General features: G+C 40.5%; 1 protein-coding gene across 2 annotated transcripts; it reads left to right on the forward strand.

Moving 5' to 3' along the window:
- The first annotated feature begins 1429 nt into the window (after positions 1-1429).
- On the forward strand, positions 1430-23339 carry APELA (apelin receptor early endogenous ligand). Of its 2 annotated transcripts, none has more exons than XM_038559146.1 (3): positions 1430-1581; positions 2913-3002; positions 23013-23339. In XM_038559146.1, the coding sequence occupies exons 1-2, from the start codon at positions 1506-1508 to the stop codon at positions 2999-3001; spliced, it is 165 nt and encodes a 54-aa protein (XP_038415074.1). In that variant the 5' UTR covers positions 1430-1505; the 3' UTR covers position 3002; positions 23013-23339. The 2 variants fall into 2 exon arrangements, with proteins under 2 accessions (XP_038415074.1, XP_038415075.1); XM_038559147.1 differs by lacking the exon at positions 23013-23339 and adding an exon at positions 4620-5615.
- Positions 23340-24597: the final 1258 nt, after the last annotated feature.

Here is a 24597-nt window from a genome sequence, read left to right on the forward strand (position 1 = left end):
TGTATGCTATTGCCTGTTATAAAGTGCATGATAATTAGGCAGGCAGGGAATTTTACAGAGTGACTTGACTTGTAGGACAAATCATGCATTAATTTCAAATCTCTGGAAGCCCAAGATTATGCATCTGGACCTAGAGAAGGAAAATGCACTAGAATGCCTGGCCACTGGGAACAAGTTGCCCAGGCTTTAGATTTGGTAGTTTGGCTGTACTTGCACCCCAGAGTGTATCTATACTATTCTTTCCGTTAGTGAGGACAGTGATTTCCATTTGCAACAGCTACCCCCTGGCAAGAAAATGCTTCAGAAGATCTCAGGGCATGTGTGCAGAGACAATACTAGACGGTTCCTGGGTCTTCTGAATTCAGCAGGAGGTGATCGGAGGACTTGTTTTCCCCATGTCTCGTTTCTGTGTCCGAGATGCGTTAGGCTGCTGTCCCACCACATATACATTTTCTAAACAGAACACAGATTTCATGAGTTTGTGGCTTCCCTAAACCTCCTTTTAAAAAACTCCTGGATGGTATTGCAGATGGAAGCGATCCCCGTTACTTTTTAAATCGCACTTTGCGAAGTCAAAAGATAAACATTTTTTTCAGATTTATTTCAGAACATTCTCAAACCTCAGGAATGCTGATTGATAGAAAGCCGCACACAGGAGGCAATTTAGCGACTGGGAGCGAAGAAGCACCCCTTGGCAGCGGGTCTGGGAGGGAGAAAGCCTTTCGGCCAGAGTTCCTTCGGAAAAGGACAAAAGAGAGACTTCCTGTCATTTCGATTGGTTTCCGCTCGTGGGATCAATATGGCAAAGCCCAGTTTCAGCAGATGCAAAGGGGGGGCGGGGGGAGCCTGCCTGGGTCCACACATCTCTCCGCGTCCAGGTGGAGTTGCGGGCTCCCTCCCCCAGGCTCAGCCCCCGCTTTCGCTCACCGGTATTTGCTTATGGAAATAAAGGGGGGGCGGGAGGCTCCGCCGCAGCCCAGTAGCCTCGGGGGAGGTGATCATTAACCTCCCCGGAGCCCGCGCGGACTGTGAGGCTGCGCCGCCCGCTGCACCGCCCGGCCCGCTGCCCCGGAGCTCGCCCCCGCGGGGACCTCCCGCTGCACCGCCCAGCCCGCTGCCCCGGAGCTCGATCCCGCGGGGACCTCCCGCTGCCCCGCCCAGCCCGCTGCCCCGGAGCTCGCTCCCGCGGGGACCTCCCGCTGCACCGCCCGGCCCGCTGCACCCCGAGCTCGCTCCCCCGGGGACCTCCCGCTGCACCGCCCGGCCCGCTGCCCCGGAGCTCGCTCCCGCGGGGACCTCCCGCTGCACCGCCCGGCCCGCTGCACCCCGAGCTCGTTCCCGCGGGGACCTCCCGCTGCACCGGCCCGCTGCCCCGGAGCTCGATCCCGCGGGGACCTCCCGCTGCCCCGCCCAGCCCGCTGCCCCGGGGCTCGCTCCCGCGGGGACGTCCCGCTGCACCGCCCGGCCCGCTGCCCCGGAGCTCGCTCCCGCGGGGACGCGGAATCATGAGACTGCGGCGACTCTTCCTTGCGGCTTGTGCTCTCATGCTGAGTCTCCTTGTTATCAACGGACAGAGACCAGGTAGGACTTTGATAGTCACTGTCCGTGCCCGTGTGAGCAGGGCGGACACGTACCTGTTGCAGGTCGCTTAGGGGTGCTTAGGGGTTTGGGTAAGAATGTAGGCTTTCCGAAGCATGCTATCCATCCTGTCGGGTCTGCTACTCGAATACCTTAAAAAGTAGGTGGATTTTAAAATGACGATGAGTATTTTACCACTGTTTTTCGAAATTCAAAGAAAAATTGATTCCCAAGTTACTTTAGGTATGTTGTCCTTGTAAGTAAAAAAAGAAATACAACTGTTGGGTCTATTGATTACAGAGATAAACAGACTTAATGGATTTTTAGGGAAAATGTAAAAGCCAAAGGGGTTGATTAGCAGAACATGTTGCTGGCTGGAGTAGGGGCAATGTTAACATTTTGAATTAACAACAGAAAGATCATGTGACAAAATACAGATGAAACCTTAAGTCAGATTATTATAGCTGTTATTTCTATAGTTACGTAATTATATATCTCACTTAAAAATGCAGCTTTTAGTATTATTGTGCTTACAGAGCCAAAAATGTCAAAAATATTTATGGTCAAGATAATAGCAATCGACTTGACACAATTTTCAAAGGTGGTATAGTTGTGTTGTTCTTACCAGCAAGAATTAGTAAACAGTTACTCTAATGTGCTTTTACTTCAAAATCAAATATCTAAGATTTCAAAGCCCTGGCAAGTTAAAAGAAAAGAAAGTGTTCTGACTCAGGGAAAAGCAAACCCAAATTTAAGGAGAAAGGTGGTAATATTTATTCCATGTCAGATTATTCAACTGGTAGCATACTTCTCCATTTAGAGCAGAAAAGGGCACATAACTGGTTAAAAATTCAGTCTCTCCCTTCTAGTTAATGAGAAGTTTGATCACTGAGGTTATTTCAAATGATGTCCCCGGGTTTGCCCTTTTGCATAAACAAGAAAAAAATGTACAAATCAGCAATTCAGAAAGCAGCTGGCCCCTGCTTACAGTTAATAGCAATTGCTAATCAAACTTCTGAACTCCAGAACACCTTGGACAATGTTCTTGTAAAGTATCTGTGATTAATTCATTACATTAGCTGAAAATCCAAGAGCATTTAGGAAGAAGTAATGTGGAAGGAGGAGGTTATTATAACTAGATCCTGCTGTTAACATGAGTTGTTAGGAATATTTTTCATATTTTTGCATCATGTTAATTTTTACATCACAATCACCTCCAAACAAGTACCAAATAATCACAATATAGTTTGGACCCAAAATATTCCCTTACATTCTCCAGATTAAACAATTCATTTTCTGAAATATGCTCTTAATATTTCCCTTTTTTTTCTCAGCTAATTTGGCAATGAGAAGAAAATTGCACAGACACAACTGCCTTCAGAGGAGATGTATGCCTCTCCATTCACGGGTGCCCTTCCCCTGAGGTATTTCTGATAGAAAATTGTTTTACTACATTTAGGCAATGTTCCAGATTAGATCTATCAAAGAAGGTTCATTTATATTTTGTAATATGTGATAATACCTTTAAGATGATATCAGTTCAAGGAATGCATCCTGACAAATGGGAATAGTGAATGACATGATATCTGAGAATTGTTCTAGTTGTTTAATGGGATAGATAAAGCAAATGTAGGAAAATCTTGATAATCATGGATTCTGAGTGATAGGGTGGGGATTACTCTTCTTGTGTTAAACAATTTCCTAATGAAAACTCAGGTACCCAGAGAATATAATTGTGATAGTATCTTTAAACAATCTGTTTTCAAAAACACTGAATAGCCCTGTAAGACACTAAGACCACTGAGTCCTTGAAAGCATTGGAACATATTTGCCCAATTACACCATATAGATGATGTACCATCCTCGATATTTTCATAGATTATTAAATAGTTTATTTTTCTTGACAATATTTGAGTGTATAAGATCAATTTAATATTAATACCATGGCAATTTTCCAGCCTTACACATAGAATTGGTCTTGATGGTTGTTGCATCTTTAAATTATGAAAAGAACTTTCCTCCTCCCCCCCCCTTTTTTTAATTCACTGAAAGACCAGTGATTTTTATACTACCACCACTATCAGTAATACTGCTTGAATCAATTAACTTCAAACACTGCCCAACTGTGTATTTCTTCATACTAAAAAATAAATGATGGGGCATTCCACTGTAATTATTTTAAGCTCTTTAATTCTTATAAAATATATCATCCTTTAAAAAAAATGCCATAGAAATATCTCTCAGCTGGTTAGCATACGCAGGCAATTGCTAAGTTAGCTTATTCAGTTGGTCTGTAGACTAGTGTTTATGGCACTATTCATTCAAGGAGAGAATGGTTGCCATGCCTCTTGTTTAATACATGCTTTTCAAACCTGGGGAATGTCCTCTAGTGGGACATTAAATGAAGGAGCAATTCAGTAATCATGTATCAAGAGGGCTAAGACAAAAAGCCAAGTTCTCTATACCTGTATCTGTAACAAATTACCCTTTGCTGTCAAAATAAGTTTGTTGGAAAAATCCAGAAAGATACAGTAAGAAATTCCTGAGAGGCCAACTAATAGGGGCTAAAACATTTTCTATCCTAAAGAATCCTTTGGCATGTGTCAATAATGCATTTCAATCTCAGATATAAACAGTGGTAAAATCTGTGCTTAGGAGAGAAGTTCAAGACTTTCCCAGCACTCCTCCACAAATAACAAAGAGGAGAGGAGGCAGTTCACAGTAGCAAGGGAATTCCTGCATATACTGAGAAAGATACCTTGCATAAGGCAAATAAAAGCCCTCAGTTGGCCACGGGTTGTATCAGCTTTCTCCACAAACCACCTGCCATAAAAACTAGGGTTGCAAGTAAACAAGACAGAGTAATGAAGTTTGAATTGTCAAAATTCAGGAAAATTTTGATCTATAAACCAAGTTTGTAAACCAAAGGGAAATCTAAATAGAACCTGTGTAAACCATGTAGTAAGAGAAGTCCTGTACAAAATTTGATTGTTGTAAAGAACTGCTCAGATTACAGCATCCATTTTCTTATTTCTGTTTAGACTACTTCTGCATTCCAGCTACAGTTCTTCGAAGAATGTACAGAACTCCTCTTTTGAAATCCAGTGATAGCATAAGAGCCAATGTGGGATGAATATTACGATCATTTTCCAAGGTCTTGCTCAACGAGGGCTATAATACCCAGTGCTGCCCTCAGATGTGAAACTACAATTGTCGTTCTAAATACTTGCACACTTTTTATAAGTCCTGCAACACAATGATTTGACTGCTGGCTAAATCACTGTAGACGTAGGTGTAGTGGAACTCTAAGGCGGAACCTCCCTTTCACTTATTCCCTCTGTTTTCTGAATGTTTTATTTGTCTGTTTATTAATTGTTTTTTCATGTAAGCCCTATGCCCAGCATTGGGCTTGAACTCAGGATCCCAAGATCAGGAGTGCTCGACTGATTGAGCCAGATAGCCACCCCTGTTTTCTGCATGTTTTAGATAAAAATCACACATGGTTATTTGATTCAGTTAGGGTCATGTAAGACTGGGAGAGGACAGGTGAGGTAAACAGTTGACTTTGGAAGTTGTCCAGATTAACCTTTGAAGGAGCTTAGCTTTTAGTTCCCTTAACAAGAATGCCCCATTATCTTTACTCTGTCAATTTTACCAACTCCTAGAGTCCTTCTCAGTGATCTTCAGTGACATTTCCTAACCCTTACAACTGAGTTAATTAAATAGAAAAATCTTGCTGTGTAAAATTCATTCTCTTCATAATTGTTTTTTCTTGCTGAAATATGTTGGTATCACATTCAGCCCTAAGTGAATTAGAGTGGAGGAAAACAAGAGAAAGGGTGTTGGGAAATTCAAGTTTATAGGCTAATGTGATAGTTTTAGAGTGGAAAATGAGGCAAAATCCTTAGATTCTCATGATTTTCCTCTTCTAGCCATGAAATCTCACTGTATCAAGGCTTTCACCTTTTTTTGAATATTTTATTTATTTGAGAGAGAGATCACAAGCAGGGGGAGTTGTAAAGGGAGAGGGAGAAAGAACCAGGCCACCTGCTAAATAGGGAGCCTGATGTGAGATTCGATCCCAGGACCCCCTGGATCATGACCTGAGCCAAAATCAGATGCTTAACCCACTGAGCCACCCAGGCATCCCATCAATACTTTTTTTTTTTTAAGATTTTATTTATTTATCATGAGAGACACAGAGAGGCAGAGGGAGAAGCAGGCTCCACACAGGGAGCCTGATGTGGGACTCGATCCCGGGTCTCCAGGACCACGTCCTGGGCTGAAGGCAGGCACTAAACCGCTGAGCCATCCAGGCGTCCCAATGCTTTTCTTTATAAATATGTACTCCAGGGGCGCCTGGGCAGCTCAACTTGTTAAGCACCTGCCTTTGGCTCAGGTCATGATCCCAGGGTCCTGGGATAGAGCCCCATGTGGCGCTCCCTGCTTCTCCCTCTCCCTCTGCCCCTCCCCTGGCTTGTGTTTCTCTCTCTCTCTCTCTCTTTCTCTCTCAAATAGATAAAATCTTTAAAATAAATTAAAAATACTCTAGATAACTATATAACCCAGTAATGAACACTCGATCTCACTTTTTTTAAAGTAATCTCTATACTTAACATGGGGCTTGAACTTACAACCCAGAGATCAAGAGTCGTATGTTCCACTGACTGAGCCAGCCAGGTGTCCCTATCTAGCTTTTTAATAATTGTGACATATGTTTATAGTATAAAATCTTTTCCTAACAGTATGAAAGAATGTAAAGTCAAAATTAAGTCTCTTTGGCCTTTTTCATTTCCCAGAGGCAGTGGCTATGAAAAGGTTTTGGTAAAGGTGGATTTAATTTTTTGTTTTGCAAAAAGATTTATTTGAGAGAGAAAGCTTGTAAGCAGGGGTGGGAGGGTGGGAGAGGAGGAGCAGAGGAGGGAGAGGGACAGAATCTCAAGCAGACTCTGCACTTAGCAGGGAGTCAGCGGAGTTGGGGGGCGGGGCGAGGGGAATGGGGTGGGGTGGCTACCCTGAGATCCCAACCTGAGCCAAAACCAAGACTCTGCGTAGCTTGGCTGAGCCACTCAGGTGCCCTGGTAAAAGTACATTTTAGTACATTATTTTAAATTGAGACCAGCTAGTACTCTCTTGTCACTCTTGATTACCATTCAAAATGTTAAGTACTTAGTATGTATTCTATTTTCTGCCTTATTCTTACCCCCTCAAAGTTATGGGCTTCTGACCTTTGACCAAACCTCTAGCCTCACCTGCCAATTCTTTCTGCAATTCTCCTATTTATTGTCTTGGCCCTTCTCACTCTCTTGCTGAACTGAAAGCCAACTTTCTAAAGCACAGAATCTCTACTCTTGTGGAGCATTTTATCTTCAACATTGGCAGGACTTTATGAGAACACCCCCCCCCCCTTTTTTTTGCCTTAAGTTTATTTATTCATTCATTCATTCATTTTTAGTAACCTCCACACTCAATGTGGGGCTCAAACTCATGACCCCAAGAGTCGCATGCTCTTCGGACTGAGCCAGGCAAGTGCCTCTGGGAAAAACTCTTTTACTTACCCTTAGGCACCTCTGATTCCCAGTCACCTACATTTAAATCTCTAATGATCTCTAGTTTCCTTGAACTTCTTAACCTTTTCCAGCTCACAGCTAGAGATAATTTCTCTTCCCAGAGAAGATGGAGATCATCAAGCTTTAAAATCAGACTCCACACTCCAGATACATTTACATCTGCTACACTTCTATTTTCACTTCATAGTCTTTTAAGAGATTCCTCTCCTGAGTGTGGGTAATCTCTACATCTCAAGAATCTTAAGCTGACATTTATTCCCTTTCTTCCTCAGATTGTTCAGTATGTCAAAACTGATTGGTTTCATCTTTTAAAACGAGGAAAATAGGTGCACTGCTGACCCCATGGTGCTCTCTAGTGACTAGCCCCTGTTCTTCACTGCATGGCCAAGTTTCTTGAAAAAGTGGCTGTTTCTTTTCTTACTGTTTCAATACACTGCTACCCACTGCATTCTGGGAAAGATCCCCAGTGACTTTCTTCTCAATCCAGTGAACACGTTTTTATTCTGTCCTCAGTTATCTTGCTACAGGTCAAATAGTGAGTAGTCTTCCTTGTTTCAATGATACGATGCTCCCTTTTGATTATTTAACTCTGAAACAAATCACTATTTCTTAGTACCTGTACCAGGTGTCCAGTCATCTACGTGGGATCACTTTAGCTGTTCTAAGTCACCTCAAGTTCATGTCTACAGTGCATTTGCAAATCGCAAGCATGGCTTCTGCATAGCTTATTCTTATAACTCGGTTCTCTGTTCCAAAATCATAGATGTCATCAGGAAGGACTTTCCTTTCTTTGAAAAAGCAATACCAGGGTGCAGAGTCAGCTAAGTGCCCGACTCTCAGGTCATGATCTCAGGGTCATGAGATCGAGCCCTATGTCCCGCTCTGCAATATGCAGGAGTCTGCTTAAGTTTCTCTCTCCTCTGTCCCTTTTACCCATGCGTGCTCCCTCTCTTTCCCTCTCTCTCTCAAATAAATAAATCCTTAAAAAACAAAAAAAGGGATATCAAACTTTATTTTTTTAAAGATTTATTTATTTATTTATGAGAGACACACACACACACACAGAGAGGCAGAGACACAGGCAGAGGGAGAAGCAGGCTCCATTGCAGGGAGCCCGACGTGAGACTCGATCCCGGGTCTCCAGGATCGGGCCCTGGGCTGAAGGCAGCGCCAAACTGCTCAGCCACCAGGGCTGCGCCAAAATAAACTTTTATATAAAAAAGCAGTACCTCATCCTACCCAAAATACTTTTTCCCTTTTCCTGTTTTGTTTTTCTCCATGTCACCTACTGCCACCTGACATCACATATATTTACCTTGTCATTGTGTAGTATCATCTGCCTCTCTTCCTTAGAATGTAAGTTCCGTAGGAGCAGGGACTTTGCCTTGATTACAGTTATATGCCCAGTGACTGTAGTAAGCTCCACAGAAATATTTGATGAATGAACGAATGAATGCACACTTAAACTCTTCAATTACTCCCGTGCAGGTATTTCTCTTGTGTTCGCAGAATTTGGAGAATAATTGTAGAGCTATTATATATCAGATGTTTACTCTGTATCAAGCTCTGTGCTATGAAATATACATTTTACTGTCTCTGTGTAGATTTTTGAGACTCTGGTGCTCTAATATTCAGTTCTAGCTGGTTTCCCAGGCCTGTCATTTCTACCCTGAGATGTTTTTAAAAATTTGCTCCCTCCTCTTCATCTCTGTTACTATCTTAGTACCTGTTATATCTCTCCAGCATGACTTCAACTCCTTAACTGATCATTCCAGCCTCTAGTTCCACTTCTGGAAAACCCTTTTTTTTTCCTTTTATTATTCGATCTTCCCAAGCTGTAAATCCAATTATGTCTCATCTTGATTAAAATTCTTAACTGTCCCGGTAGTCTTCAGGACATAACAAAGTCTTCTACCTCCCATAAGTTAAAAAACAAGACCTTACAAAATATGCCTCTCCAGCACCATCTGTCACCTGTTCTCCCCTTCCCTCTCCTAGAGGGGATAAGAAAGGATTAACACTGGCGGTTGTGGATTCGAGCTGAGCTCTGTGGTCATTTGAGTGACCACAAGCTCACTCACTGGTGGTCACTGGTAAGTCACTTGTCCTCTTTAAGACCCCCACCACCGGCGCCTGGGTGGCTCAGTCATGATCCCAGTGTCTGGGGTCGAGTCCCACATTGGGCTCCCTGCTCAGTGGGAAGTCGGCTTCTCCCTTTCCCTGTATCCCTCCCCACTTTCCTTGCTGTCTCACACACACTCTCTCTCAAATAAATAAATAAAATCTTAAAAAAAAAAAGACAGCCCCCCCCCCCCCCCCCCGCCACTTCCAGACCTGTAAGAGGGAGCTAGTAACGGTATCAACTTTGCCATTCCACACCTAGCACATGGTAACTGCTGAATCAGTAGCAGCTACAGTTATTATTAACATCACTTTAGTCTATTCTTTACCTCTTGCTATTCTTCAAAGTACACTTCTGTCTGCAGTGTCCTTACTTTATTCTGGGTGTTAGTTCATCCTTCAGGAAACTTCCTGAGTTTGATGCCCCTACAATGTGTATTGGAGGTCTACATTTTGCTCTCAACCTATTTGAATAATTCTGTCAAAGTACCTGACTCACTGCTTTGTGACACCTTGTTAGCTGGCAGGACTCCTCCCTTCCTTCCTCAGCAGGATGCCAGTTCCCTGTAGGCAGAGTGTGGCTGTTCTGCTTTGTTGAATTAACATTTGTTAAGTGGAGCATCTACTGCAGGACAATGAGCAGGGGAGCCTTAGTTCAAAAGCTGGCCAGGAGGTAAATTGCAATAGAGAAATGTATTCCTCGAAGGTCCTGTGGGAAGGTCATGGAATGCCTGGAGAGGCCCCACCATGGGAAGGTTAAGGGAGAAGCAGACCTAGAGACAGACAAGCCCTAGGGCAGATGCCTTAATTACCTACAGGGTGGGGTGCTTTGGGATTCTGGTGGAGTGTTTCCGGTTCTTGGGCTAGGGTCTGATGGGTCAATTCAAACCAAAAGAGCAGAGTTTTGCTCCACAAGGGTTCTTATCTAAGGGATACAAAAGGGGATCCCTGGGTGGCTCAGGGGTTTAGTACCTGCCTTTGGCCCCAGGGTGTGATCCTGGAGTCCCAGGATCCACGAGTCCCGGGATCGAGTCCCGCGTCAGGCTCCCAGCATGGAGCCTGTGTCTCTATGATGAATGAATAAAATCTTTTAAAAAAAAATAAGGGATACATAAGATATACAGGGCCTGAGGACATGGGAGACTGGATCATAGGGCTATTGGAGAAGTGATATCGGGAGCTTACATTTCTTTGCCTGTGACTTTGCTGCTGGGCACAGAAGCTTGCTGGAGGGGCTAGTGTTGGTGCCAGACCTGTGCAGGCTGCTAGGCCACACAAAATGGACCCAGAGGGAGTAGTACCAAGATGTGGCTTAGCCAACTTCTTAATAGTGGGTTGTACTGATCTTTGCCTCATTAGCCAATGAAAGTGTCCCGCATACAGCAGGCACTCCATAAATGTTGCTAAAAGACATGAAATGAACCTTTTAGTTATTTTAGCATTTAAGACACCTGGGTGGCTCAGTGGTTGAGCGTCTGCCTTGGGCTCAGGGTGTGATCCTGGGGTCCTGGGATCGAGTCCCACATAGGGCTCCTTGCAAGGAGCCTGCTTCTTCCTCTGCCTCTGTCTCTGCCTGTCTGTGATTCTCAGGAATAAATAAAACCTTTAAAAAAAAATAGATTTACTACAGTGAGACCTGAAGGCACATTTTCACTTTACTTTCTTTCTTTCTTTTTTTAATTTTATTTATTTATTCATGATAGTCACACAGAGAAAGACAGAGAGGCAGAGACACAGGCAGAGGGAGAAGCAGGCTCCATGCACCGGGAGCCTGACGTGGGACTTGATTCCGGGTCTCCAGGATCGCGCCCTGGGCCAAAGGCAGGCGCCAAACTGCTGCGCCACCCAGGGATCCCTTCACTTTACTTTCTAACAGTAACTGACAAACTGAATTCTGATTTTCTATCTCTGTGCTCAGTGTTTCCTTGTAGGAACTGCTTCCCTCATCTCAAATTTAACCCTTTCCCTCCCTCAGAGCTCTTCTAAATTCCATTGCCTTTATGAGGTCCACTTGCATCCACTCAGGTTAAAATAATCTTCCACTCTGTCAACAATCACAGCATTTTTATCAGTGTCATTTTTAAAGGCATTTATTATGTTCTACTGTGTTTGGTCCAGATTTTATCAGTATTGGAATGTCCATTCCTTGATTGCAAGATTGGGCCCCTGAAGCTTGGAGCATAAATGTTTAAAACGTGTCAGTGTCCTGAAGGTGGTCCTAAATACAGGGGATTCCTGTGTGCACTATAATATCCATAGGGCCTCTTAAAAGGGAATGAAAGAGAGAAAAGTACTGTTTTCTCAATTAACCACGCTCAGGGAAAATCCTTCATGTTGCTAACTTACTGATGAAATAAAATTTTTCTATAAAAATCATGCCTTAATGATATTAAAAATATATTATATATTAAACATATGAAATGTAGGTAGAGGTTATAGGTGATATATTATTATAACAAATGTCTATTCCTGGGATCCCTGGGTGGCGCAGCGGTTTGGCGCCTGCCTTTGGCCCAGGGCGCGATCCTGGAGACCTGGGATCGAATCCCACGTCGGGCTCCCGGTGCATGGAGCCTGCTTCTCCCTCTGCCTGTGTCTCTGCGCCTCTCTCTCTCTCTGTGACTATCATAAATAAATAAATAAATAAACAAAAAAAAACAAATGTCTGTTCCCCTACCAAAATGTGTGTATGATGGACTAAAGCCTAATTTCAAAGTTTTCTTCAGTTTGCAAGTTTTTGTTACAAAATGTCTTATAAGTTTTTCTGAGGATGTTTTCTTAAAGTGGCTGCTCTCTTTAAATTCTTTTTTTTTTATTTTAAAATTTAAAAATTAAAATTAAATTTTAAAATAAAAAAAAGTGGCTGTTCTCTATCATACTCAGGTATCTACAATTTCTTTGTAGCATCAATCTTTTGTCTTAGTTTGTTCTCAGTTACGTATTCAGGTAATGATCTACTGATATCTAGTTAATTTTATTATTACATAACAGTAACATATTTGAAAAATATTCCTAGATAATAGCAAGTGAATATTTATTGGTCTTTAGGGGATGAGAAAAATAAGATTGCTTATTGTTAACTATTTCAACACATTTCACTCTTGGATGTATTTTTTTTTAATAGTGATGCATGGTATTACTGAATGCCACAATTCTTTCAATACTATCTGTAATATAGGGGATCCCTGGGTGGCTCAGCGGTTTCGCGCCTGCCTTTGGCCCAGGGTGCGATCCTGGAGACCCGGGATTGACTCCCGCATCGGGCTCCCGGCATAGAGCCTGCTTCTCCCTCTGCCTCTCTCTCTCTTCTATGTCTATCATAAATAAATAAATCTCTAAAAAAATATATCTTCAATACCATCCGTAATATCAAAATGTAAAGATGAATTCTGAAGTTCCTGATCTTAATAAAATTATGAACAATTGTCACTAGAAACAAATTCTTGTCAGTGTGTCCCTCAGAATATTGCTAATTTTTTTTTTGAAGGTTTTATTTTTTATTTGACAGAGAGACTGTGAGCACACAAGAAAGGGAGTGGGAGAGGAGCCCACTGTGGGGCTTGATCCCAGGACTCTGGGATCATGACCTGAGTGTGGAACCAACTGAGTCACCCAGGAGGCCCTATTTTATTTTATTTTTTTAAGATTTTATTTGTTTGAGAGAAAGAGAGAGCACAAGTGGGGGGAGAGAAGAGAGGCAGAGAGAGAAGCAGACTCCCCTCTGAGCAGGGAGCCCAACGTGGGGTGCCCCAGTATATTGCTCATTCATAATTAAAATCCTTGATAGTTTATACCTGTTATCACTCAGAATATCTATACCGATTTATAAATAAAATAATGTAAACCTTTATCCTGCTTTGTTAAAAATCTTTTTAAAAGATTTTATTTAAGTGAATAAGAGTGGGCGAGAGAGAGCACAGAGGGAGAAGCAGACTCCCCTCTGAGCAGGGAGCCCGACGTGGGGCTCTAGCCCAGGACCCCAAGCTCACAATCTGAGCCGAAAGCAGACGCTTAACCGACTGAGCCACCAGGTGCCTCTGTTAAAATTTTATTAGAAAAAAAAAAAAATAGGCAAAATATAGAGGCTTTCCCAAGAACTCTTCCTCCACTGGAGTCTCACCCATGCATACGCAGTCATACCAGGAGCTTGGTCAGCCACAGCCGCCACTCCAACCTCCTCAGGCCTTCCAGAGTACCCGCCATCCTTCTCCAGACACACTGGTCCTCATGAGTCTTTCCTTCCTCCAGCTAAGACTCTATAATAGAGTCAAGACTCTATAATTCATTATTTCCATGAGCGTTGCCAATATCACAAGTCGCCCTGCTGCTCTGTTTTCATCACATTGTTCTGGATGAATCCTGAGGTCTTCATCAGGCATGTTAACTGCTGCTGAAGAGGACACAAGAAGCCAGAGAGGAACCACTTTTATATCCATCATCTCCACTCACCACCCAGCAAGCCTGCTGCATTTCTGTCATCAGCTTGCTGCCTCATGCTCCGCCATCACTGGTTCTTACTTTTTCTACTCACCTCTGGTTTCAGATCTTTCTCTTTTGCATTTTCAGCAGGTGGCCTTGCCTCTTACATTACAGAAAAGAGAAGTCATCAGATGGTGTATCCCTCAACATCCCAGCACCAAACTAGAGTCCTATCTAATCCACGTCCCACCCTGCTCACCCTCATCCTCCTCTTCCCTCCTGCAGCCATGGAAAGCACGGCCATTCCTTCATCTGTGTTGTGGGTCCCGGCCGTCCCTTCTTACTTTCTCAGGAACCTGAAACTGCCACTTAAGCATTTTCTTCATTCTCCTTGCTCTCTGGATTACTTATCACCAAGGATGGAGGTTTAAATGCTGATAAGACTACATACTAAAACAAACACCACACACCCGTGCATTTCTCAGTGAATGCTCTCAAACCAGTCTTTTGTGGTCCGCATTTCTGATCCATTATTTTCTTTTTTAATATTTTTAATTGTTTTATTTATTTAAAGTAAACCCTATACCCAACAGGGTGCTTGACCCAATATCAAGAGTTGCATGCTCCATCAACTGAACCAGCCAGGCACCCTATCTGATCCATTATTTTCCATTCACATTTCAATCCACTCTAATCTATTTTATACCTTCTTTAAAATAGCCATCTGGGTGCCTGTGTGGTTCTGTCCGTTAAGCATATGACTCTTGATTTCAGCTCAGGTCATGATCTCCGGGTCTTGGGATCAAGCTCTGCCTCAGGCTCTGTCCTCATTACAGAGTCTTGCTGGAGATTCTCTTTCTCCTTCTCTCCCAAATAAATAAATCTTTAAGAAAATAAAATAAAATAAAATAAAATAGCCATCAATCACCTTCAGCTTTCTAAATTAAGGTTTTTTTATTCTTCCTTTTTTTTTTTTTTTCCCTCAGGAGAATTTAACAACTGACTACTTGGGCTACAAAAATCTCTTCCTTTAAATTTCTGACAGCATACTTCTACTTTTCCACTAAGTTTGCAGCTAACCCTCTGACTCCTAGGCAGGCTTAATCATACTTAAAAGGCTTGCAAGCTCTAGTTTTTCTCTGCCCTCTTCTACTGTTTTAAGCATTCCTTTTTTTTTTTTTTTTAAGGTTTCAGCATTTACTTTTTTTTTTTTTTTAATTTTTATTTATTTATGATAGTCAGAGAGAGAGAGAGAGAGAGAGAGAGAGGCAGAGACACAGGCAGAGGGAGAAGCAGGCCCCATGCACCGGGAGCCCGACGTGGGACTCGATCCCGGGTCTCCAGGATCACACCCCGGGCCAAAGGCAGGCGCTAAACCGCTGCGCCCCCCAGGGATCCCTTTTTTTTTCATTCAAGTGTTGTTGAAACAGTGTTTCAACCATTCATTTGGCCTCAATCACCTCTTTACATTGACTGATAATATTCTAGGGGGCGGGGTGGGGGGGAGACCATCCAAATGAGAACAAGTAAAGCCTATTTATTCAGAGTTTGCTTGAGCAAGGAGTCAGCCACTGTCATTCATATTTGGCAGAGGACCAAGAATAGGCAAGGGAGTTAGAAAGTTTTATGGTGAAAAAAGCCTTCCGGCTTTGAGGTATGGGGAAGTTGGAGTCAGGCTACCTAGAAGTAGGGCTTCCTATGTGATTGGTTTGGGGTGCATATATGGCTTTCTTTGTTTAGTCCAGAATTCTAATCAGAGGAAAGATGGGGCAAAATTAGGGAACCTGGTAGTTATGGAACAAATCTTGACCATTTGAGGCCAGTTGCTCCATAGATTATGGTTTGGCTTCCTGGACTGGTTGCTATAGAGTTGTGGGTCAGGGTTCTGTTTTAACATATGGTCAGGCCATTGTCCATTTGTCTGTTCAGTCTCTCCATTCCAGATTTATTTCATCTCTAGTTCACAACTCGAAGGCCTCTCTACTGTCTGCCTTGCACCATCCTCCTCATATCTACTTTTGCTTCTCTTCTATCCATTCTTCATATTACAGCTTCATACCACTCAAGACCCTTAAGGTTTTTCTCATTACTGTTACATTTAAAATAAAACTTTATTTTTTTAAGACTATATTTTTAAGTAATCTCTACACCCAGCATGGGGCTTGAACTTACAAACCCAAGCACGTGCTCCACCAACAGAGCCAGCCTGGTGCCCCAAAATAAAATTCTTTTTTTTCTTCCCAAAGTAAAATTATTATTTTTTTAAAGATTTTATTTATTTATTCATGAGAGACACAGAGAGAGCAACAGAGACATAGGCAGAGGGAGAAGTAGAATCCCTCCAGCAGGGAGCCCGATGTGGGACTCGATCCCAGGACTCCAGGATGCCAGGATCACGACCTGAGCCAAAGGCAGACACTCAAACCCTGAGCCACCCAGGCGTCCCTCAAAATAAAATTCTTAATGTAGCCCATAAAACTGTGCATGATCGAGCATCTCTCCAACCCTATCCAACGTGACTCACTGACTGTATCTGTGAGTTTATCAAGTATGTCCTGTTTTCTTTTCACTTCAGAGCTTTCACATATTATTTCTCTGGATCTAGGATCTAGGTTGTTCTAGCCCTTCTCTTCACCTAGTTTATTCCTACTCAATCAAGAAGACTTTGATCGAATGTCACTTCACTTGTGTGTGCACATACGTGTGCGTGTGTGCGCACATGCACATGTACCATTTATAACATCTCTCATTACAATAGCCCGAGGAACTATGGAGTTCTTTAGGTTTCATGTTTCATTATATAGTGTAATTGTAGGGGCTCTTGGCTGGCTTAATGGGTAGAGCATGCGACTTGATCTCAGAGTTGTGAGCCCCACATTGTGTGCAGAGATTCCTTAAAAATAAAATCTTTTTTTAAAAAAGGAAGGAAATTGTATTAGAGCTTTCAACTTTATGTGTACTCATTTTTTTCTCTAATAGTAACATTTTTATATATATAAATTATATATATGTAAACACAGGTAATTTAAACACACGTGTAATGCATTTATCATCTTGCCTCTTGAGGTTGCTAAACTTAGATGCATTTATTTGTGGATCTAGAGATAGTCCTTTTTTTTTAAGATTTTTTTTTTTTAAAGTAATTTCTACACCCAGCATGTGGCTCAGACTTAAAATCCCAAGATCAGGAGTCACAAGACCTATAGACTAAGTGAACCAGGCACCCTAGAAGACAGCCTTTTTGAATGACTTCAGTTTCATTGTCTGGGCAGCCTTCATTTATTTAACTTGGTTTTTGGTGGATGTTTATTTATTTATGCTATTTTGAATAGTGCAATGAACATGTATGCACTCATCTTGCACGCTTGTACATTTACTTACAAAACATTTCTAAAAGAATCACTGGGACATGCATGTTTTTTAATGTTTTGGATATTCACATAGTATAAAATTTACCCATTTAAGTTGTACAGTTTAATGGTTTTACTATATTTAAGTAATTGTGCAACATCATGGTAATTATTTATAAAAAGCATTTTCATCACCCCATAAAGAAATACTCATACCGATTAGCAGGCACTCCCCTTTTCTCCCCAGCTCTCTAATCCTAGACAACCACTAAACTACTAATACTACAGATTTGCCTATTCTGGACATTTTATATAAATATTCTTATATTTTTTTTCTCTTACAATCAGCTTGTTTCACTTAGCTTAATGTTTTCAAGATCTATCCATATAGTAGCAGATATCGGTACTCATTACTTTTAACTGACTAAATAAAATCCTATTGTATAGAAAAATCACATTTTGTTTATCCAGTCATTATTATTTTCACTATTTGGTTATTAGGAATAATTCTACTCTGAACATTCATTTATAATATTTTTAAGTTTATTTATTTATAATCTCTACACCCAACATGGGGCTTGAACTCATGACCCCAAGATCAAGAGTTGCATGTTCTACTGACTGAGCCAGCCAGGCGCCCCTAGTTCATAAAATTTTTGTTTGAACAGATGTTTTCATTTCTCTTGGGTATTTACCTAAGAGTGAAATTACTGGGTTATATGATTATTCTATGTTTAACTTATTGAGGAACTATTTTCCATAGTGGTTGAAGCATTTTACATTCCTACCCTATAAAGGTTCCAATTTCTCCACATCCTCACCAACACTTTTTATTATAACCATCCTAGAGGTTGGTAGAGTAGTCCAACCTCCCCGCCCCCGCCCCAATTTATCCATGATCTTGTTGTTCATGGTTTCAGGTACCTGCAGTGAATTTTGGTTCAGAAGATGATTCTCCTTCTGACCTGTCTTAGAAGGTCAATAGTTGCACAATACATTACAATGCCATTCCCCTCACTTCATCTCAATATGTAGACTTTTTTTTTTTTTAAGATTTTACTTATTTATTCATGAGAGACATAGAGAGAGAGGCAGAGACACAGGCAGAGGGAGAAGCAGGCTCCATGCAGAGAGCCCGACGCAGGACTCGATCCTGGGTCTCCAGGGTCAGGCCCAGGCTGAAGGCGGCACTAAACCACTGAGCCACCCGGGCTGCCCTCATTATATAGACATTTTACCATCTCACATTACAACAAGAAAGGATGGGTATAGTGTAGTATCTTGAGAGAAAGACCACATTCACATAACTTTTATTACACTTTGTTATAATTACCATATTTTGTTATTAGTTATTGTTAATCTCTTACTGTGCCTAATTTATAAATTAAATTTTATCATAGATATGTATGAATAGGAAAAAAACAGTATATATAAGGTTTGGCCCTATCCATGGTTTCAAATATTCACTGGGGCCTTGGAACACATCGTTGAGATAAGAGCGACTACTATTATCTCATTGTGATTTCGATTTGCATGTTCCTAATAACTAATGATGTTGAACAGCTTTTCATGTACTTCGGCCATTTGTCTACCTTCTTTGGAGAAATGTCTTCAAAATCTTTGCCCATGTTTCAATTGGGTTACTTGTCTTTGTTTTGAGTTATAAGAATTCTATTTTGAATACAAGGCCTTATCAGAGATATCATTTGTAGTTATTATTTTTTCAAACATTTTATTTATTTGTTTGAGAGAGAGTGCACAGCAGGGGAGCAGCAGGCAGAAGGAGAGGAGAAGCAGGCTCCCCAGTGAGCAGGAGCCCGATGCAGGGCTCGATGCAGGGCTCAATGCAGGGCTCAATGCAGGGCTCTATCCCAGGATCCTGAATCATGACCTGAATGCAAAGGCAGATACTTAACTGGTAGAGCCACCCAGGCACCCCTATGATTTGCAATTATTTTTTTTCCCATTCTTTGGGTTGTCTTTTCACTTTAGTAGGGTCTATCCTTGAGCATAAAAACTGTTAGTTTTGGGCAGCCCGGATGGCTTAGCAGTTTAGCACCGACTTCAGCCCAGGGCGTGATCCTGGGGACCCAGGATCGAGTCTCATGTCAGGCTCCTTGTATGGAGCCTGCTTCTCCCTCTGCCTGTGTCTCTGCCTCTCTCTGTATCTCTCATGAATAAATAAATAAATAAAATATTTTTAAAAAATTGTTAGTTTTGTTAGAGTCAGATTTGTCTGTTTTTCCTTTCGGCTTCTTGTGCTCTAGGCCTCATGTTTTTTTTAAAGAACAGGCAGAGGGAGAAGCAGACTCCGTGCAGGGAGCCTGACGTGGGACTCGATCCCAGGACTCCACTGAGCCACCTGGGCTGCCCTAGGCTTCATGTTTTAAAATCACTGACTAGGGGATCCATGGGTGGCTCAGCGGTTTAGCGCCTGCCTTGGGCCCAGGGCGTGATCCTGGGGTCCCGAGATGAGTTCCGCATTGGGCTCCTTGCGTGGAGTCTGCTTCTCCCTCTGCTTCTGTGTCTCTCATGAGTAAATGAATAAAATCTTTAAAAAAAAAAAAAATCCACTGACTACTCCAAGGTTACAAATATAACTTACACCCATATTTTCTTCTAAGAGTTTTGTAGTTTTATCACATTATGGCTGAGTTATGAATTGTTCATCACTAATGTATAGAAATACAATATGATTTTTGTTTATTGATCCTAAATCTTGTGAACTTAGTGAAATTGATTCATTCTCATAGTTTTTAGTAGGTTCCTTAGGATCTGCTGTGTATGAACTCATGTCATCAGCAAATAGATACTTTTTTTTTTTTAAGGTTTTGTTTTTAAATAATCGCTACCCCCAATTTGGGACTTGAACTCAAAACTCCAAGATCAAGAGTCACATCCTCTATAGAGTAAGCCAGCCAGGCGCCCCTACTTCCTTTCTAATCTGGATGTCTTTTATTTCCCTTCCTTGCCTAATTGCCCTAATTAGAATCTCTTGTACAATGCTGTATAGAAGTGGTGAGAACAGTCATCTTTGTCTTAATTTGATTTTAGATGGAAAGCATTCAGTCTCTCACCATTAAGTATGTTAACTGTGGGTCTTTTTAAATGTGCTTTATCAGGTTGAAAAAGTTCCCTTTTATTCCCAGTTTGTTGAAAGTTTTTATTGTGAAAGAGGAGTACTGAATTTTAACTTTTTTTTCCTCTGTAACTATGGAGATTATCTGCATTTTTGTCTTTTATTCTATTGAAATTGTATGTGACATTAAATTATTAAATGTTTGGGGGAAAAACTGAACATTTGGTAAAACTCACCAGTGAAGTTATCTGGACTAAGGCTTTTTTTTCTTTTTTAAAATCTTTTATTTAAGTTCAATTTAATTAACACATTCTGTATTATTAGTTTCAGAGGAAGAATCCAGTGATTCATCAGTTGCATACAACACCCAGCGCTCATCACATCAAGTACCCTTCTTTCTGCCCATCATCCATCCAGTTACCCATTCCCCCACCCATTTCTCTTCCAGCAACCCTGTTTCCCATAGCAAAGAGTCTCTTATGGTTGCCTGCCTCTGTTTTTGCCTTTTTAAAATTTTTCCTTCCCTTCCTCTATGTTCATCTGCTTTGTTTCTTAAATTCCACATATGAGTGAAATCATACCTAGAGCTTTTCTTTGTGGGAAGTTTTTTAAATTGTTAGTATGATCATTTTTACTTGTTTGTAAAACAAGTAAAAATGCTTACTCAGATTTTTTATTTCTGAGGCACCTGGCTGGCTCAATCAGTAGAGCATGTGACTCATGATCTTGGGGTTGTGAGTTTGCCCCACGTTACACATACAATTTTGTTAAAATTATTACTTTCTACAATTTTAGGTCCTTTAAGTCTGAGAGAAGGAAGAAGAAATACATATAGAGTTGTTGCATTAGCCTTCTTATTTACCACTTCCAGTTCTTGTCATTAGGTATTTCTGGTGTCTCTGTCTGTTCAGGGTGCTCTAACAAAGTATACCACAGACTAGGTAGCTTATGAACAGAAATTTATTTCTCCCAGTTGGGGAGGCTGGTTCATAGATGTCTATCTTTTCACATGGTGGAAGGGACTAAGGAACTCTTTGGATTCTACTCTATAAGGGCACTAATCCCAGTCGTGAAGGCTCTACCCTTGTGGCTTACTCACCTCCCAAAGGTCCCACCTCCAAATACTATCACATCGCCAATCAGGTTTCAATATGTGAATTTGGGGAGCACACAAACATTCCATTTACAGCACTTAAATCAGTGTTTCACCATTTGCTCTATTCTCTCAATTTCCATATTCTCTCAATTTCCAAAGACTTTAAAAGCCTTTTTTTTTTTAAAGTAGGTTCCATTCCCAACATGGAGCCAATGTTGCGCTTGAACTCTCCACCTGAGATTAGAACCTGAGCTGAGATCAAGAGTCCAACATTGACCAACTGACTCATCCAGGAACCTTTTAAAATACATTTTTAAAGAAAACTTTAGTGGCACCTGGCAGGCTCAGTTGGAAGTGTAACTCCTGATCTCAACATTGTGAGTTTGAACCCCATGTTGAGTGTACAGATTACTAATAAATAAATAAACTTAAAAAAAAAAGGTTTTTCATCAGCTAAGGTTGTTTCACTGGGAAGAAGGGTCACAGAGCTTCTTATAACATTTAAGAACCCTCCAGGTTATACATTTTTTTTTAAGTGAATTCTGTGGCCACCATGGGCTTGAAGTTACAACCCCCAAGGGATCAGGAGTTGCTCACACTACTTCCTGAGCTGGATAGGTGCTCTCGATTATGCATATTTTAAACATGCATACCTAGTAATATATTGCTCTGTAGAAAAGCTACACCACCTTATATTTCCAATAGCAAGTTATGAGAAAGTGTATTCCCCTCGCTTTTGCCAACACTGCATGTTAACAATGTTTTTAACCTTTGCAATCTGATGAGCAAAAAGACCATCTTGTTTTTATGTTCTAAATTTAGGCAGCCTGAGGTGATTACTAGAAGAGGCATACTTGCATTGTTTTTTACTGCTAAATTTGTTATGTTGACACCTCACCATGAGTGTCAGGAAAGTGAAATGTTAAGGAGGTGGAAGCTTCCAAAAATGCCTTCACGTCTTCTGGAGGGGGCCAAAACAAATTGCCTAGGGAAACCTTGTTACCAAGAATTGTCTTCCTGTAAAAGAACCATTTTTCTCTTTAAAAAGGAGTTTTACGAGGGTGGGGATGAATGGGTGACAGGCACTGAGGGGGGCACTTGACGGGATGAGCACTGGGTGTTATTCTGTATGTTGGTAAATTGAACACCAATAAAAAATAAATTTATTATTAAAAAATAAAAATAAAAAATAAAAAGTAGTTTTATGTTGCCCTACCGTTTATTTAAAACATCGCTAAGCACTAATTATTAAGTAGTTTCTTAACGTCAGAAGTTTCCCATGGACCGTTTTACCTGTTAAAATACCTCAAATTAAGATAATTGCTTCTGGAGGTGCCTGGTTGTCAGTAGAGCATGTGACTCTTGGTCTCGGGGTTGTGAGTTCAAGCCCCAGGTTCGGCATGAAGCCTACTTGAGAAAAAGATACTGGTTCTGGTATGTTTTCGTTGGCCTCCTCCAAATAAATTGTCTTACCTGGTACAAATATCGGGAATCAAATCCAAAATATTAAGAAAAAAATAGCTGAGACTGCTACTGTGGATCACTGAGCAAAGGGTGAAAAATAATTTAATGAAAAAAAATATCTTTAACAAATTCAGACTTTTGAAGGAAAATAGGTGTTTCTATATTGAAAGGTAAGAAAATATAAAATTGCTTTCAGTGCACTGAAAAACCTTGGCAAATTTTCATAACGTGTTATCTGTTAAAAAGAAATTAAGAAAAAAATAAAAAGAAATTAAGCATGGGTAAATTGGTTCTTATTATAATATATTTCTTTCTCCTTTGCCTTCCCAATGTAGATCTTCTCTAGGTAACCACACCTGGTCTGCCATAAGAGGAGTGAAGGAAAGATACCCACCCACACCATAGTGTGATTGCTTAGAAGTTCCTGTACAAAAAGGAATCATTTGAAAGCATCTGGGATGGTTTACTGGTTTTACAGGATTCTCCCTCATTTCCCTTCAGAGGGGAAAATAACAAATTCAAAAGCAATTCTTGTCTGAAGCACAATTATTTGGTTGCATAACAAAAATCTTTTTCTGCACATTACTATTCAGAGGATAAAAAGAAAAATACTTTTTAATGTCTTAGAACTCTCCGGTAATAAAAAGTATAAGAATTTAAAACTTTTCTTTCATCGTCTTATAATTCTCCAAAAGTATTAAAATAAATATTTGTATGTTTAAGTGTTCTTTTTCCAAAAATGCTAAAGCTGAAATCAAATGCTTTTGACCATTTGGCTTTACAGAATAGGGAAACATTAATTGGTTATAATTGATTATTTATATGGAGAGACTAAGAAAGAAGCTATTGAGGGATGCCTGATGGTTCCGTGGTTGAGCGTCTGCCTTTGGTCAGGGCATGATCCAGGGTCTGGGGATCAAGTCCCACGTCCAACTCCCTGTCAGGAGCCTGCTTCTCCCTCTGCCTATGTCTCTGCCTCTGTGTCTCTCATGAATAAATAAATAAAATCTAAAAAAAAAAAAAAAAAAGCTATTGATTACTACCAATTTTATATTGTGGGCTTTAATGTTTGTGAAAGTATTTTTTTTATTTTGAATAATATCCATAAAGTTGTAAAAAAAAGGTTTGAAATACTAATGAAAATGTCCATTTCTGATATCTCTCATCATGTAATTATAAGAAGCCAATGTCTGATTTCCTTTGAAGTTCTTTTAGGTCTTCTTAAGTTGTTAATTTGTATTTATTAAAAGACAGCTCAGTAGCATAAAGTTTTTATTTTGCTGTAAGTTAATTCCAGGTGTGAAAATTACAAATTCTTTTCTTGATTAGAAAATTTGCACTGTAAACATTATAGAGTAGAAGAAACCATAAACCATTAACCCTTATTTTGATAAAATAAAAAATTGGGATTTGTAAACTATAAAGAATTTGAGATAGAAATTCTGAAATCACAGAATTTGTCTCCTTTCATAGTTTATTAATGTCTTTTGGGATGGAAAGTTTCTATAAAAGCACTGTAATTAACTTTAAGCACAAAAGATGCTTTATGAAATGTTTTACCTCATTTAAATTGGATACTTTGGGGAAATTCTAAGTAATTTTCTGGATAAATTGTAATTCTTTTATATAAGTGCATTTCAGTAGAAATATAAGCTATTACCATTTACATTTATGTTTAAAACATGTATGTTTATATATTTTGTACAACAAACAAAGAAAAGCAATACTTTATATAGTTCAGATACAGCTCATTGAATAGAAGCCAAGTTTTTCAAGTACAGACTCACATTCACAAAGTTAAAAACCAGCCATACCATTGCAAGGTAATTAAATGGTTGTAGATTTCTGCTCATACAACAGCAATAAGTTTTCAATAGACATTTGACTGTCTAGCTGTCCTTTTGTACAGGAAATGTTCAA

This window comes from Canis lupus, chromosome 15 (assembly GCF_011100685.1).
Source record: "Canis lupus familiaris isolate Mischka breed German Shepherd chromosome 15, alternate assembly UU_Cfam_GSD_1.0, whole genome shotgun sequence".
Classification (NCBI taxonomy): Eukaryota; Metazoa; Chordata; class Mammalia; order Carnivora; family Canidae; genus Canis; species Canis lupus.

What these genes read in the sequence shown, in the direction of transcription:
- APELA (XM_038559146.1), top strand. Translation starts at nt 1,506, where the DNA reads ATGAGACTGCGGCGACTCTTCCTTGCGGCTTGTGCTCTCATGCTGAGT. An exon ending in TATCAACGGACAGAGACCAG is followed by an intron (nt 1,582 to 2,912) that starts GTAGGACTTTGA and finishes TTTTTTTCTCAG; the next exon opens with CTAATTTGGCAATGAGAAGA.